Raw genomic sequence first — 13,484 nt, forward strand, 5'->3', positions numbered from 1 at the left:
TCCAGGCAGAGCCATACCGAGCTCCTCATGTGGCTGTGGTTATATACGTGGCAGAATTATAGCCCATAATGTAGGAGGGTGGAGAGCAGAGCAAGGAAAAACCCACCTTTTTAACATGGGAATCGAAATGCTTTTAATATTTTTCTTTAGGAAACTCTCATCTGTTCTTGCTGTTACCTGAGGCAGTGAGGACAGGGGGAAGCCAGGACATGAAAAGGCATGGAAAATACTGGAAAAGCCCCCAAAAAGAGGGCAAAAATGAGGAAAGCGGGGGGTGCTAACCCAGAAAAGTATTCACTCCGTCGGAGATAAAGGTAAAAAGGGAGCCTGCACTGGAGACGGGCATTCAAAAAAGCCCGGAGGCACACGGTGGGGATGCTGGCCTTGCTGTGCCCCAGCACGAGAGCAGAACGAGGGGCCACTCGCCGCAACGCAAAGGCAGAAAATTACGAACCCATAAAAACGTAGTAAATTGTTTACGCAGCGCACAGCCAGCTCGCAAGACCTGCCGTTGCTAAAGGTCACCCAAGCAGCCAGCCTGGCTGAATTCTTAAAAATAAATAAATAATTTTAGGAGTATTAATATTTAATACCAAGACAATAAAGAGTCAGCAAGTCCCGTGTTTGAAGGAAGAAGCCGCCTGCCCCCAGGGCCAGAGGCATTCCACCTGCACAGCCGTCGGGAGGGTCCGAGCACTTTCCCTGCTCACCCAGATCAAAGCAGCTCCTGGAATTTATGTCTGAGCACAAGCTTTTATGGAAAATACGTATCTCGAAGAGAATTAAATGCATCTATACAAACTACCCCCCACTTCCAAGGAGCTATGGCAAGCCCTACTTTTTAAAATGTTATTTTAAAGATAATGATTACCTGTCCATGAGTGTCCCCTGGAGGTTTTCCAGGTTCAAACCGTACAGCTAGTCCAAAATCGGCTAGCACTGCCGTCAAGTCGTTCTTCAGCAAGACATTTTTACTCTTGAAGTCCCTACGGACAAGCCAAGAAGCAAGTTTGGGAAGGGTTTATTATGGCACACATCTAAATCACACTGCAACACGTTGTAAGTCTATAGGCTCAGCAGCCCCCAGTAAATCAGCTCCTTTCCTTCCCCGGCACAGCCAGTGCTGGCAAATTCGGCTGCTCCTCGCTGCCCGCATCCCTAAAACACAACCAAGCAGCCCTGTGCTGCCCAGCACAGAGTCAGCTGAAGTCTACGGTGAATTAACCTCAAAAGAAAAGCAAGGAGTGATATGAAGGGGGTGTTTTAATTAGAGCAGGCACTATAAGGCACCATTTCTTGCTCTGAGCACCAGCTGTGGACCCCCACCTCTGGGCACTTCTTACATTTCTCACTCCCAACAACAAATGCAAGACAGGTTAAGGAGGTGAATTTACTCTTTATCCTAGTAAGGATGTTTGCTCCTACCTACAAAATTAGATCTTTCTGGAAATTAGCAGATGCCGGTGGGACTCTGTTCACCCTGACTACACACTTCAACAGACTTTTGCCATAGTCATCTATTACACTTAGGTTTTAATTGCTGGACCGATCTTCCCCGGAGAATTTGGAGGGCTGGAAAGCAAGCAGGGGAGGGGGTAAGCCCACACTCAGACGAGCTGTCGGGATGGGACCGGGCAGCTGACGGGCAGGTGTAAGCATTTGCAGTAGGGATGGTGGGTCTGTGCTTGAAGGTGGCTTTAAGGGGACGTTTGTGTCAGTCCTGTGCTGCAGCAGGATTGTTTCAGGGCAGCTCAGGTAAATCTGCAGGGGCTGGAAAGGCGGGGTGGAGGAGGGTTGAGATGCCTAACCAGTTGAGCCCTGTTCCCCTGGTTTCCCGCATTTTCATCTGAAAAGGAATGTTTGGCAATGCAATTAAATTACAGACCTTAGACAGCAGATGGCAATTGTCCTGTATGCTCAGCATTATAATTTCCCTATCATCAATTCACTCGGTGACCCTGCTGATTGCAGGACATTGCAGGCCTGCACAAAATAATTAATGAGGGCAGATACAATTGTTCCGCACTAGAGAGACCTGTCAAAATTCTTTGGGAAGAGAGAAACTGCTGGACCATAGAGAAGGGCTGCTCGCCGCGGCCTCGGATGCCAGAGCACCAGCTCAAAGCACCACAAGCAAAAATCATCCTGTACCACCCAGCCCCTGATTCTGAGCTTAAAAAATCAGAAGAAAGGATTTTTCCTTTCTAAGCTAAACACAGCATGATGGGCATTTCTGGCTCGAGGATTAAGACAGGGGAAGCGGGTGTGAAGTTGGAGAGCATCATACAGCCAGGAAACCCCAACAGAAACCAGCCTCCATCACCTCAAGGGGACACACGGGGTTTCTAGGGACACAGTACAGTTTTGCAGAGCCTGCAAAACATTTGTACCCCTCCGTTACACAGAAAAACTCCATTTACCTAATACCTGTCGTCTTAGAGACTGACTGTTTCCATGCTATAGCAGTTTCTCCACAGGCTTAGAAAACAGCCATCATCTAATGACGTAGATAAACTCCTTTGCTCAGTCAGCGTTAGGGGATTATGCCCTCCAGGATGGTACAGATTGCGCACGAGATTTTTGCAAAACAGTGCACAGCGAGGACCACACAGAAATTATTAGAGAGTCTGCCTGAACGATATGTTTCCAAAGTGAAGCGAGATGTAAACCAGTATTACTGTAAGCATTTGCTGCTGTTGTTCACCTACACTGCCCTTTGGGCATGCAACAGTTAACTACTACATCTTGATACGTGACGCAGGGATTTCCCTTTGTGCTTCCTTTTTTTCTCCTATTTCCGTACATTTCCCCATTTTTCCATGCTTTTCTTCCTTCCACAAACCACCTTGAACTGGCAAGTGTGAGCTGCAATGCAAACATATCCATGCCAAGTAGAATTCCCACTAACGCTGTATGCATTAGACCATCCTAAAATGGTCACTGATAAAGGAAAGTGGCCTGAAAAGAAGAAAGTATCTTTTTCTGTGTAATGCTTCAAACTAGGGAATAAGAGAGCGAGCGGACAATGAACGACGGGTGCGTTAACTCAATTCAGACACCAGAGATTTTATTTTCAGCTTCCACGTGGGGGCACTTTCGCACCAACAAGCGATCCCATAACCTTAATCCTCCTTGTAGCGCCAAGGGCCAGTAAGGAGTTAGCTGAACCCCTGCCCAGCAGTGACTTGGGGAATCCCACCTGGCAACTCCAGCATCTTTGAACATGTGTGAAGCCATTCAAAAATACCCCCCCTCCCAGATTTAAGATTTATTTGGTGTTTTCTTTTAAAACAAAAATAAAACTAAAAGGAGTGGGGCAATGCAAGGGAAATCCCCCGTGTCCTGAAATCCCTCTTCCGTAGGTATGTGCTAGATTCACACAAATGGTGCATTCTCCATCTTTTATCATTTGCTAAATGGATGGGGACGCTAATGAGCACGATCTGTTGCTTTAAAGCCTTTCTATAGCCTTTCTCTGTTCCCCACCCTCAGGAATTTTCATGTATAAACCACTGCCTTTATTCCACAGGGACAAATGTCAGGGACACAGGGGTCAGCTCCAGGAGCAGCACAAAGGCAGCTGCAGGCTCTTTCAACAGCCCCCAGCTCTCAGAAACTTTCAGGTTCAGGGAGGGGGGTTGTTTTGGGGGCAGGGACACCCTTACAAAAACAGGGATTATCTTGCCGTACATGAAGACGGCCCCGCTAGAGCGGGTACAAATTGCTGCAGCTGGACGTGGGGTTTAAGTCCCTCCTAGATGAAATGCGGTGGGTGGCGGGGGAGTACGGCCGCGGATTACGGCGTGTAGCCCACGTAAATCCCTTCTGGAAAACTCCCCCCTCCTGCCGTGCCACTAGCAAACTGCTCCGTAGCGATGCTTTAGTCCAGGGCAAGCAATGTGGGACTGCAGAGAAGGGCTAAAACAAGTATTGTTGTGATAAGGACGGTTTAACCCTCTGCTTTCTGGATTCCCGCTGTCCCCACGGTGCTGCCACCCAGATGGGTTGAAGCGTGTGCCAAGAGGTCTCAGAGGCACCGTAGTGCCTGCTCTGGTGTCTCTCATAAGCATCCTGGCACAATTTGGGCACTATAAAACTACAGTGAAAAATAAATAGCAGCCATTTTCTGCATTTCTACAGTTTCTCCATTTCTTGCCTAATGATCAAAAGCTCTGTGGGAAGACAGGCAGTGGAGTTACCAGTCTAAAACACTTAGGGAAAAATAGGGTCCAAATCTTGGTACGGCCATAGAAATACACGGATTATAATGTGATTTATCAAGCACAGTCCTTTCAAAGAGCGGTTCTGCAGCAACCAGATTTCCCTTCCCACTACATGTCAAGAGAAGAGTTGATGGAAGAGGGAAGCACCTACCCTTCAGACATTTGCCATAAACAACTACCAACCATACTGACTGTTTCACGGACAAGACACTTACTTTCCCTTCACATTTCATATGTGGTTGGAAAAAATTCTTGTCTTAGCACAGGATTTGTTCGGTTAAAAGGCATTTACTTCCTAAAAGCACAATCTCCTCCTCCATTCAACAGCATCATTTCAAAGAGGTTGTGAACATTTGAACACAGCACTTGAATGGCGTTAACGAAAGAGGCCGTACCTGTGTGCTATGGCAGGTTTGTGTCCTTCACCTTTGCACCAAGGGACATCTTCATGAAGGTAGGACAAGCCACGGGCCATTGTTTCTGCAACATGGCAGAGCTCATTCCAGCTGATAATATTGCCCTTCAGGTAATCCGTCAGAGAGCCCTGCGAAACAGGACATCGTATGTTCTTAATCGCAGACTCTGCTACGTGACAGATGTGCCAACTCATCAGTTTAGAAAATGATTTTAATGAGTGCCTGAGAAATTTGAACCTTGATTTAATAGGGGGGAAAAAATCACTAGCAAAAGTAAAAAAGAAGAAGAAATAAAATCCAGAAGCATTCATGAGTCCTCAGCCCTTGACAGCACAGAAAATATCTGAATGTCTAAAAGGAGTCTACTAATCTGCCAGGGAAGGGGAGGGAGGTAAGGAAGGGACAAAACCATCTCAAAATAGAGCAATTCATCTAACCTAACAAAGGGGAAAGCCTTCCATGCAAGAAGATGATGCATCGTATCAGCTGGTTGTGGCAATGATTGACTCAGTAGACCTTGGATTAAACAGAGGGATAACGCTGCTGGCTCAACCCTGGATTTGTGCGTGTTTGTTTTATTTTAAGTGTTAGTCATGTTTGATAACTAAAGCAATCCATGAAACGGGAGATATGCCCCAAGCTTCAAAAGCAAACACGGAGCCCGTCTGCAAGGGGTGAGTTGGGACTGCGATGGTCTGCGACCCCTGGCTCCCACGTGCTCATCTACGCACGTTAAGAGATGGTGACCACCACATACATGAGCCTGTGGCCTTTTGTGCCTCTCTCCCCCCCCAAGTCCCACCTTTATTAATCCTATGTTTGTGTAAGAAAGCCTTGAAAGCTAAAGGAAGAGCCTTTGAATGAGAGGAGCAGGAGCAGTCCTCCACTACCACTAAGCCATGGCTCACCAGGGACTGGATAGATTATAGGGGAGCTTCTGGGAGAACATCAGACACCAAATCCTGCTGCTTCACCACCAGCTGCCTCTCTGCCTTCCCAAAATGTACGTGCAATAATACATTACCTTGTCGTGGAAAGCTGTGATCAGCCAGAGCTCTGTCTCTAGGTTTGTCCCTCTTTTCTCTGCTGCGATAAATTGCAAAAGGTTTTCATGCTTCATGCCAGGAGTATTGAAAATCTCCCTCTCGCTCTGCCAAGATTGCTTATCCTAAAGCAGGGAGAAACGCACCATCAAAGATCACGCTTCCCTTTAAAGCAAACAGCTCCTTCAGCTCAGTCAGAGCTGCTCACGTTCCTCTTAATATCATCCTCTGGAGTTTGGATGTGATGAATCCCTTCAAAATGAGGATGTTTTCCTAAAGGGTAGATGCTGGAGAAAGACTGGAAGTTGCTGTTCTCAGTCTCCCTTCTCCAAAATTATCCTCAGCTATTCCTAAAGCACATGTGTGGGGAGGGAGGAGGAATCCAAACCCAACCTCACTGAGAAATAAGATTTGTCAAGATTTCCTAAGGAAGCTTGCAAGAAAAAAGCCTGTGCATGCAGCACCCAGATCTGCACTGTAGCTGTAATTGTTACAATTGCAAAATCTAATCTAGGCTCTATTGAATATTTACTAGTAGGTCACAGCTGGCTTGGACAGAAGATGTGCAAATCTCCTTTAGCAACGCTATGACAACAAATACGGGGCGAAAAATTAACGAAGAAAGAGATAGCAGAGAAGCACAAAGATGTTTCAGTCATTCTTCTTTCATTTGACTTTTGACTGCTTTTCTCTTTCCATCTGCAATTCCTAGAGTCAAGTCAGGAGTGTTCAGAGGTTTCCTAGAGCAGAAGACGTGAGCTGACAGAAATGCTGCAGTGCAATTAGCTTTCACAGCACCGGGGCTCTGCCTCTGTAAGCTGTAAACTGTTCGCTGGGTTCGGGTCTGGATTTATAATCTACCCAGGCAGGACACACAAAGCCAGGGCTTTGGTCCTTTGTGTGTACTTTGGGCATTGCAGCTGCTGCCTCACTGGACTTTAACAACACGGACATTTGCAGCGAAGTTAAAATACCCTGTAGATTTCAAAATGTGCTTGTTTTTGCCCTTCTTGCAACAACTACTACTACAGAAAGCATTTGTTAATGAGAGAACACGGAGAAAAGTGTAGGAAGGGAAGGTCCTTGAACTTTTTCCTCCAGCAGAAGAGTCCAAATGCATCTTTGTTATGGTCTTAAAAACACCTCCATAGGCACTTAGAGCTTCTCAGCAGCAGTGAGGAAGCCCAGCGAGTGAGAACCTAATGCAATGCCCTTCTCACCTGAATAGGGAAGATTTTCACTGCTACGTAGTCATTCATCAGCTGAGCCTTCCACACGCAGCCAAAGCGTCCCCTCGCCTTGATCTCCAAGAGCTGCAGAGGCTTTAGGCCAACGAGGGGAGAAGGGGGTGGCGGGCCGGGGTCCTGCACAAGAGAAAAACATTGTCACCAGCTGAAGCTGGACTGTAAAACAAAGAGAGGGGAGGAATGGAGAGATTGCATATGGGGAAAGAGGCGTAAAGAAGTGACATTTTATTTAATACAAATTATTTAGATGTACTGTTTGCAGCAAGAGCAGCCCAAAATTCCCTGTCTTGCCTTGTAGGGTATTTGTATATAACAATCTACGCCTCCAAGTGTCACTCTGTGTGTCGAACTACTGCCTGCCATCCTCTGTCAAAACCTGAATTCTCCTATGTTTTCAAAGCAAGAGCTATTTTGGGCTGTAAAACACCGATGACCTCAAGGCTACCTCCTGCCAAAAGTAGGAACTTTTTGATCTTTGTGACCCAACAGCCAACTACACCTAAAACCTCCCACTGCTTTGCACTTCATTAGGCGTGTTTCACATAACCCTAGCAATGGGCAGTAAACAGGTCTGTCAGCATCATAAAGATCGTATCTGTTTAAACTCTGCATTTGTCCAGGAGAACAACGCAACCCCGCAGGACGCGTGGGGTTGGAGCTCTGTCCTATCTGCTTTCAGATGGGAAAGGTTCACGGTATGGGCTGTAATGGGCAGAGGAGGGAGGGAGAGGTAGCTGCTCGGCCCTTCAGAAGAAACCAGAAGGCTCAGGGCACAGCGGAGCCAGCAAGGACCAGTTCCCAATGGCTTTGGGCCATGAGGATGACCTCCTGCATGCATTCTCTGATGGCTCATAAAAACTGAGCTTCAACAGGGAAAGCATCTCTCCTCACCCCATAAAGCTGGTAGGAACTTTATCATCTTTCTGATCTCTGCTCCTCTGCAAAGTTGGCTGAAATCAGGCAACGGGTTTGAGAGTTTGGGAGGAAGGGTAGCCACCAAGCAGGGCTGTGTAACTCCATCCCTTAGGAATCTCGGACATGGTGATAACCCCGTCTAAACTCATCAGCCTCACAGGGTATGCTAACACCACCACGGAGGCCAACAGTACCACCAACTTCAAAAAGATAGAGAAGAAAAGTTAGGCCTCCTGAAAAGAGTGAAGCAAAAGTGGATGTGAACGTATACTGAGCAGCCTCTGTGCCTTTTGTAAGGTCCAAATAAAGAGGAGCGACTCCCTCACCTCATTAATGTCTACGTGCCCGTAGGGAGGCTTGCGGTGACGGTACATCCAGAAGGCCAAGAGGATGGCCATGGAGAGGACAGCGATGGGGAGCAGCGAGTACACCAGGATGTTGAGCAGGGAGGGTGTTGGAGGCGGCGGCTCATAGATGACTGCGAGAAAAGAGCAGGGTAAATGAGGGAAAGGACTCTTCAGGCACGCAACAGCGCTGTCAGCTGTACATCCAGATACAACCAAACCCCATCCTTCCTTTTACTCCAAAGTTGACACTGCTTAGTGGCATGTCCTGTCACATCCAACAGTATTCATAAGGCTCTGCGGTTTACTCTTTTCCATATGGCTATTAGTAATGGAGTTACAATGGTCCAAACCACACTTTGCAAGCCGAGCCTCCATCTGACCTTTATTTAAGGTGGGTATTTCTTGCTGGGATACGTAAAAGCAGAAAATTTCCTCCTCTTAACCCTTCCGAATGTATTAAGCGAGCACGAAATCCCTCACAGCGTTGCTTTGCCTTTTACGGTGATTGACAAGATGTCAGTTTTTAGTAAAATGCTGCCGGAGCCACAATCAAATGCACTACTCCCACAGTAGTTCTTGTTCCAAATTACATCAGTGCAGTTGAGACACAAACAATGGGAATACTAAATGGAGCCATGTTGCTATGTTGGAGACAGGGAAGGAAAAAATAGCAAGACTTGCCAAATTAAACAAAAAACTGTGAGAGAAAGAATATTTGCTACTAGGTTGCTACGGGTACATTAATAACAGGAGATAATAAAACCCATGTAAACAATTTAAAACCTAACAGGAAAGCCCAGGAAAATCTGATAATGGTCTACTGGAACATCTCAGTAAATGCAGGTAGTTGATAGCAAAAGAAACCATCCTAAGGAAAAGATCCACCTGCTTTAATAATTTTTATTGAATGACACTTTAGCAAGCCTACAACTAAAAGAATCGTAATTTTTCTATTAGCCTCTGAAGAAGGACCTGCTATTACTTTTCTTCCTTGAAATATATCTACAAACTCTGAAAGCTGACGCACATTCCCATTCCCTTTCAATCCCCAGACCAAGGCAAGACCAATCAAATGCAAGAATCCTTGATGCCCAAGATATTTGGAGACCTATGACCTATGAAAATTAACAAAGGTGTCAAATACCTTTTAAGAGTTTGAGTTGACCCATATTGTATAAATCACGCCGCCCTCTTCCCCTTGTGTGGGATTTTGTTTTGTAAGAACCCACTGTGAACATCCACCATAAAGAAAACCTAATCCTTACTGATGGTATACGAGGTGTTGGTCCAACACACTTTACCCACAGAGTGAAACAACATTAAAAAACTATTCTTGAAGAATCCCAGCAGAAGGATTTCTGGACTTTGTAACCAAAACGGTACTTTGTGTCCTGTCGGATGTATTTTTTTGCTCAACATCCAACAACTCAAAGTCATCACAAACTAGGTCTAGAGGAAGAGACCCCAACTCCCCATCCACCCAGTCACTCACCTTCTGGGCCGGTGACTTCAGGCAAATGGGTAAATTTCTCATTGCAATAGTTGCCCTCGCAGCAGCAGAAAAACACTTGAGGGTTTTCTTCTGTGGCTACGCACTCCTGCCTGCGTCAGGGAGGGACAGACACGGCAATGAAGGGAAGAGAAAAAACAACGTCAGCCAGCTCCTGCCTCTTGTCTTTGGGAGCCGACCTGCCCCGAATCGTCGTCTTCACGCGCCTTCTCCTGCTGCTGCGCTGCACAGATCGGCAGTCTCCACTTACAGAAAACAACTTGGCACTCAAATACCCCAGTGGATAGCAAAGGTCCTTGAAAAGACCGTAAAGGAAACAAATGCTTCCATATGTACCAAAGGCATTAGATGGCGAGTAATAAATAACAGCCGCCGCCGCTAACTGAACAAGAAGTAGAAAAACGATGGAGAGATGCCTCCTTCCCTGAGCAGCGTCTTTCCCACAGCCTGTATGTATGCCACCAGGGGAGAGGAGTATTTGATCACGCAATTAAAGATTGTGCCATAAAGCATGTATGATAAGGGCTGAGCTAAGACTGCTCTCACAGCCTTGAGCATCACTATACGCACTAGAAGGGCACCAGACACCAGCAGCAACAACAGTTCCTGCTGCAGGCAGGAGGAAGGCTGCAGGTTTTGTTTTGTTTATTTTTAAGTTTAATTTTCAAGTGCCATCTCTTTCTCCTTTAAAAAACTTATTCCTCCACAAAAGCCTTGAAGAAAATCAGGTTGCAGCTCTCATTTTTCATATTCGCCTCTTATCCAGGTAGCGCTACAGCCTTCTCAGCACTGAGGTTTCCTTCCACACTGTGCAAGGCGTTAGGGGACTTCCATGGATCAGACCAACTCCACTTCCACACATCCTCCCTCTCCCACAGATCAATGCCAAAAGAGACATGCAGTGATTTTTGCAGTGCTCTAGCAGCCATTTCTTTCTCTTTCTTAAATGCCTGCTTCCCTTCCCTGCCACCTTTTGCTACGTTACCCTCTGCTTTTAGCTATTAGGGTTGCAGAGCTGCTCTCCGCAGAGAACTGTATCAAACTATTTCCTGAAGCCCAGCTAAATTATATGCATAACTTCCTTCCTTCGACCACTCGGAGGAAGTAGCAAAACAATCATATGTGTTTGACATTATTACTCATTTATGAACCCATGCCAAGCCTCCCTTTCTGTGATATCACTGACATACTGCCATGAGAAGCATGGAAAGGGCTCTCTTCAATCATAAGACAGGGTAGTTTTCAGTGCTTTATTCCTTCTGGGGAAAAAAAAGCGGCTACAGCCGAAATGTCTCCTGCAAGGTCTCAGCTGGGAAGCACTTGGTTTGTTTCTCAGGCTTTTATTTTTTTAAACTTCAAAGAAAAAAAGCAGCTATTTGACTTATTCAAATGAACAAAGATGTTTCAACAAGTTAAGCAATGTTTCCAGATGCTTTTTCGTGAAATCAGATAACAAGCCGTTTGGATTTAACAGCATCAGTATTGGAGTCTTCAATAGAAAACACATCCTTTGCTAAGTCTGTTGGTTAAGAAATCAAGCTAATGAGTGAAAACAGCCTGCTCCACATCTGCAATTCATTATCCCTGTCTTTGAGTTGGTGTGCACTCAGGGCAGCCGTCCAGGTACATATGACATGTTATACTTAGCAAATATTACAAATGAGACAGCGGGAGAGAATGACACATTTTTCTATGGCAGCGAGGGCACGTTTCGTAGTGGTTCACGTGCTCTTCAAGGGAACGTGAACACGACCTCTCCGGTGGGGCCGTGTAAATAAACGAAGAGCACACAAGTCGATTTTTAAACACTACCTTTTTCCTACAGCCTTAAATGTACATATGCCACGTTCTTGTCTCCTTACGATAAAGAAGAGAGTAAGGAGCCATCACCCTCAACGTCCCAACCCTTGCACTCCTGAATTTTTCACCTTCCCGCGACAAGGAGGCAGCGCTCGGCATGGACCAGCACGTGCTGCCTGCGCTAGGAGAGGAGCTGCAGCCTGGCAGAATAGGACCATGCCCTGCACGCAGGGGACACTGTTGCAGATACAGGTACAGGTGCATCTCCCGAGGCTGCACCCAGGAGCTCAGCATCCAAAGGTGCTGAAGGCAGAGACAGAAAGGGCATCAGCACAGCACTGTCAATCGAAAAATCATCTTTTTAGCCATTTTTGCTGTATGAAAGACTGACGAGGGCACTCAAAGGAAGAAAAAAAAAAAAGACTCAATTTAAACAGCCATTATTTAATTAAAGCCAACCTTTCTTTCAAATGTTGCTTTCAACACTTGCACTGTTTGTTAATTCTCAGAAGATCTTTTAGCTTTGCCCTGGAACCGCAGCTTTGAAGAACCAGGCTGCAGGATAATGGATGCTCAACCCCAGGGCTGCAAAAAGGCTTGTGAGGAGCCCTGGAAACTTTTTACTGTTGTAACAGAGCAACACATTATGACAAAGTTTAAGAACCACTACATCCCTGCACAGAGACACTCAGTGACAATACAAGTGTCACTGTATACAAAAGCAGGCACTGAAAGGAGAAATCTGTTTACAGTAAACACTTCTGCTTGGAAGTAGGAAACTAGAGTGACCTTCTGTTCTCAGAAGGATCGGCATTAAGATGACTAATGGGCCAAGGAGGATTGATTTATCGGGAAAGAATAAAAATTTAACTATATATAGAGCTTGGCTACGCAACTGGCAAGGGAATAGGTGTGGTGGGAAAGTAACCCCAGCGCTAATAATAGAAGGAAGATGAGGAACGACTCACAGTCAGCATAAGCTAAGACAACGGGCACAAAAGCAGGGATAGCATACAGCGCTGAAGGGATAAAACTCTCCAGCCATGGGACAAATCTAGTCCCAGCTTAAGCCCTACGGTTTAGGACCTGATGTCCTGAAACTTTTGGAATGAGAGGCTACGAAGATGCACGGCTGGGAATTGCACAAAGGTGAGATCAACCGACATTGGTGTTATACCAAGGCAAATCCTTGAATTTTATGTACTATTAATCCTTATTGAAAGGGTTGGGTTTAGGTTGGTCGGTTGGTCACTGGGGTTTTTTTAACAGAAACACTGAGTCCTGAGCTACTGAGCATTGTCCTTTTAAACTGTGAAACTTCAGAGGGCTATTTTCTGTAGCTGTAATTCTTTTCCCCTCTGTAGAATTGCATCAAGGGGAATGAGAAAAGACTAGTTTATTTTCCCAGCTACTTAATGAGGCTGGAGCCTTCGTACTACAAAACCTCTTTCCTTTTCAGCTCGCTACAGGCAGCGACACACAAACACGCGTAATGCTTTTGCTGCCCCACTCTTTCTCCTGGCCCGTCTCTTAATTCAGCCGAAGAACAGTGAAACTTTTTGCAGCATCACCAACGCCAAAATATCTCAACCTCTAACCACCCCCAGATATCTGTGCTTTTCTAGAGAGCTCCAAATGATTCCAAGTTTTCCTTTGTATCGCCAAATGCTCTTGGAAGAACATATTGCTCTTCATTTGATGGTACAGGACACGTTTTTCCAACGCATGCCAGAATTATCAAAGCTTTGCTAACGGGGAAAAAAAAAAAAACACACACAACAAAAAAACCCTAAAAGTGCCTTTTGCAGCTTCTATTTAGAAAGTCAAAGCAGGTAAGTGACAATTCTGAGAGCTGCATTAGCAACAGAAGTAATTACAGGGGATGAATGGGCCAATTGACTTGGACTTGCTTTCTTTTCCTCGATGCAAAAATCATGAGCCTTTGCATTTAGAGAAACAATTAAATCTGCATTCAGAAGAAAC

The 13,484-nt window shown here is 45.7% G+C and overlaps 1 protein-coding gene across 1 annotated transcript in view; it reads right to left on the reverse strand.

The window, feature by feature from the left end:
• The window catches only part of ACVR2B (activin A receptor type 2B), a 99,343-nt gene that overhangs the window by 5,267 nt on the left and 80,592 nt on the right, over positions 1-13,484 (reverse strand). Inside the window, exons 3-8 of the mRNA XM_019474259.1 lie at positions 9,684-9,793; positions 8,171-8,322; positions 6,903-7,046; positions 5,664-5,807; positions 4,619-4,767; positions 872-986 (exon numbers count right to left, since the gene is read on the reverse strand). Coding sequence (XP_019329804.1) covers positions 872-986; positions 4,619-4,767; positions 5,664-5,807; positions 6,903-7,046; positions 8,171-8,322; positions 9,684-9,793 — 814 coding nt within the window. The remainder of the gene's footprint in view (positions 1-871; positions 987-4,618; positions 4,768-5,663; positions 5,808-6,902; positions 7,047-8,170; positions 8,323-9,683; positions 9,794-13,484) is intronic.

This window comes from Aptenodytes forsteri, unplaced genomic scaffold (assembly GCF_000699145.1).
Source record: "Aptenodytes forsteri isolate BGI_AS27 unplaced genomic scaffold, ASM69914v1 Scaffold296, whole genome shotgun sequence".
Taxonomy (NCBI): domain Eukaryota; kingdom Metazoa; phylum Chordata; class Aves; order Sphenisciformes; family Spheniscidae; genus Aptenodytes; species Aptenodytes forsteri.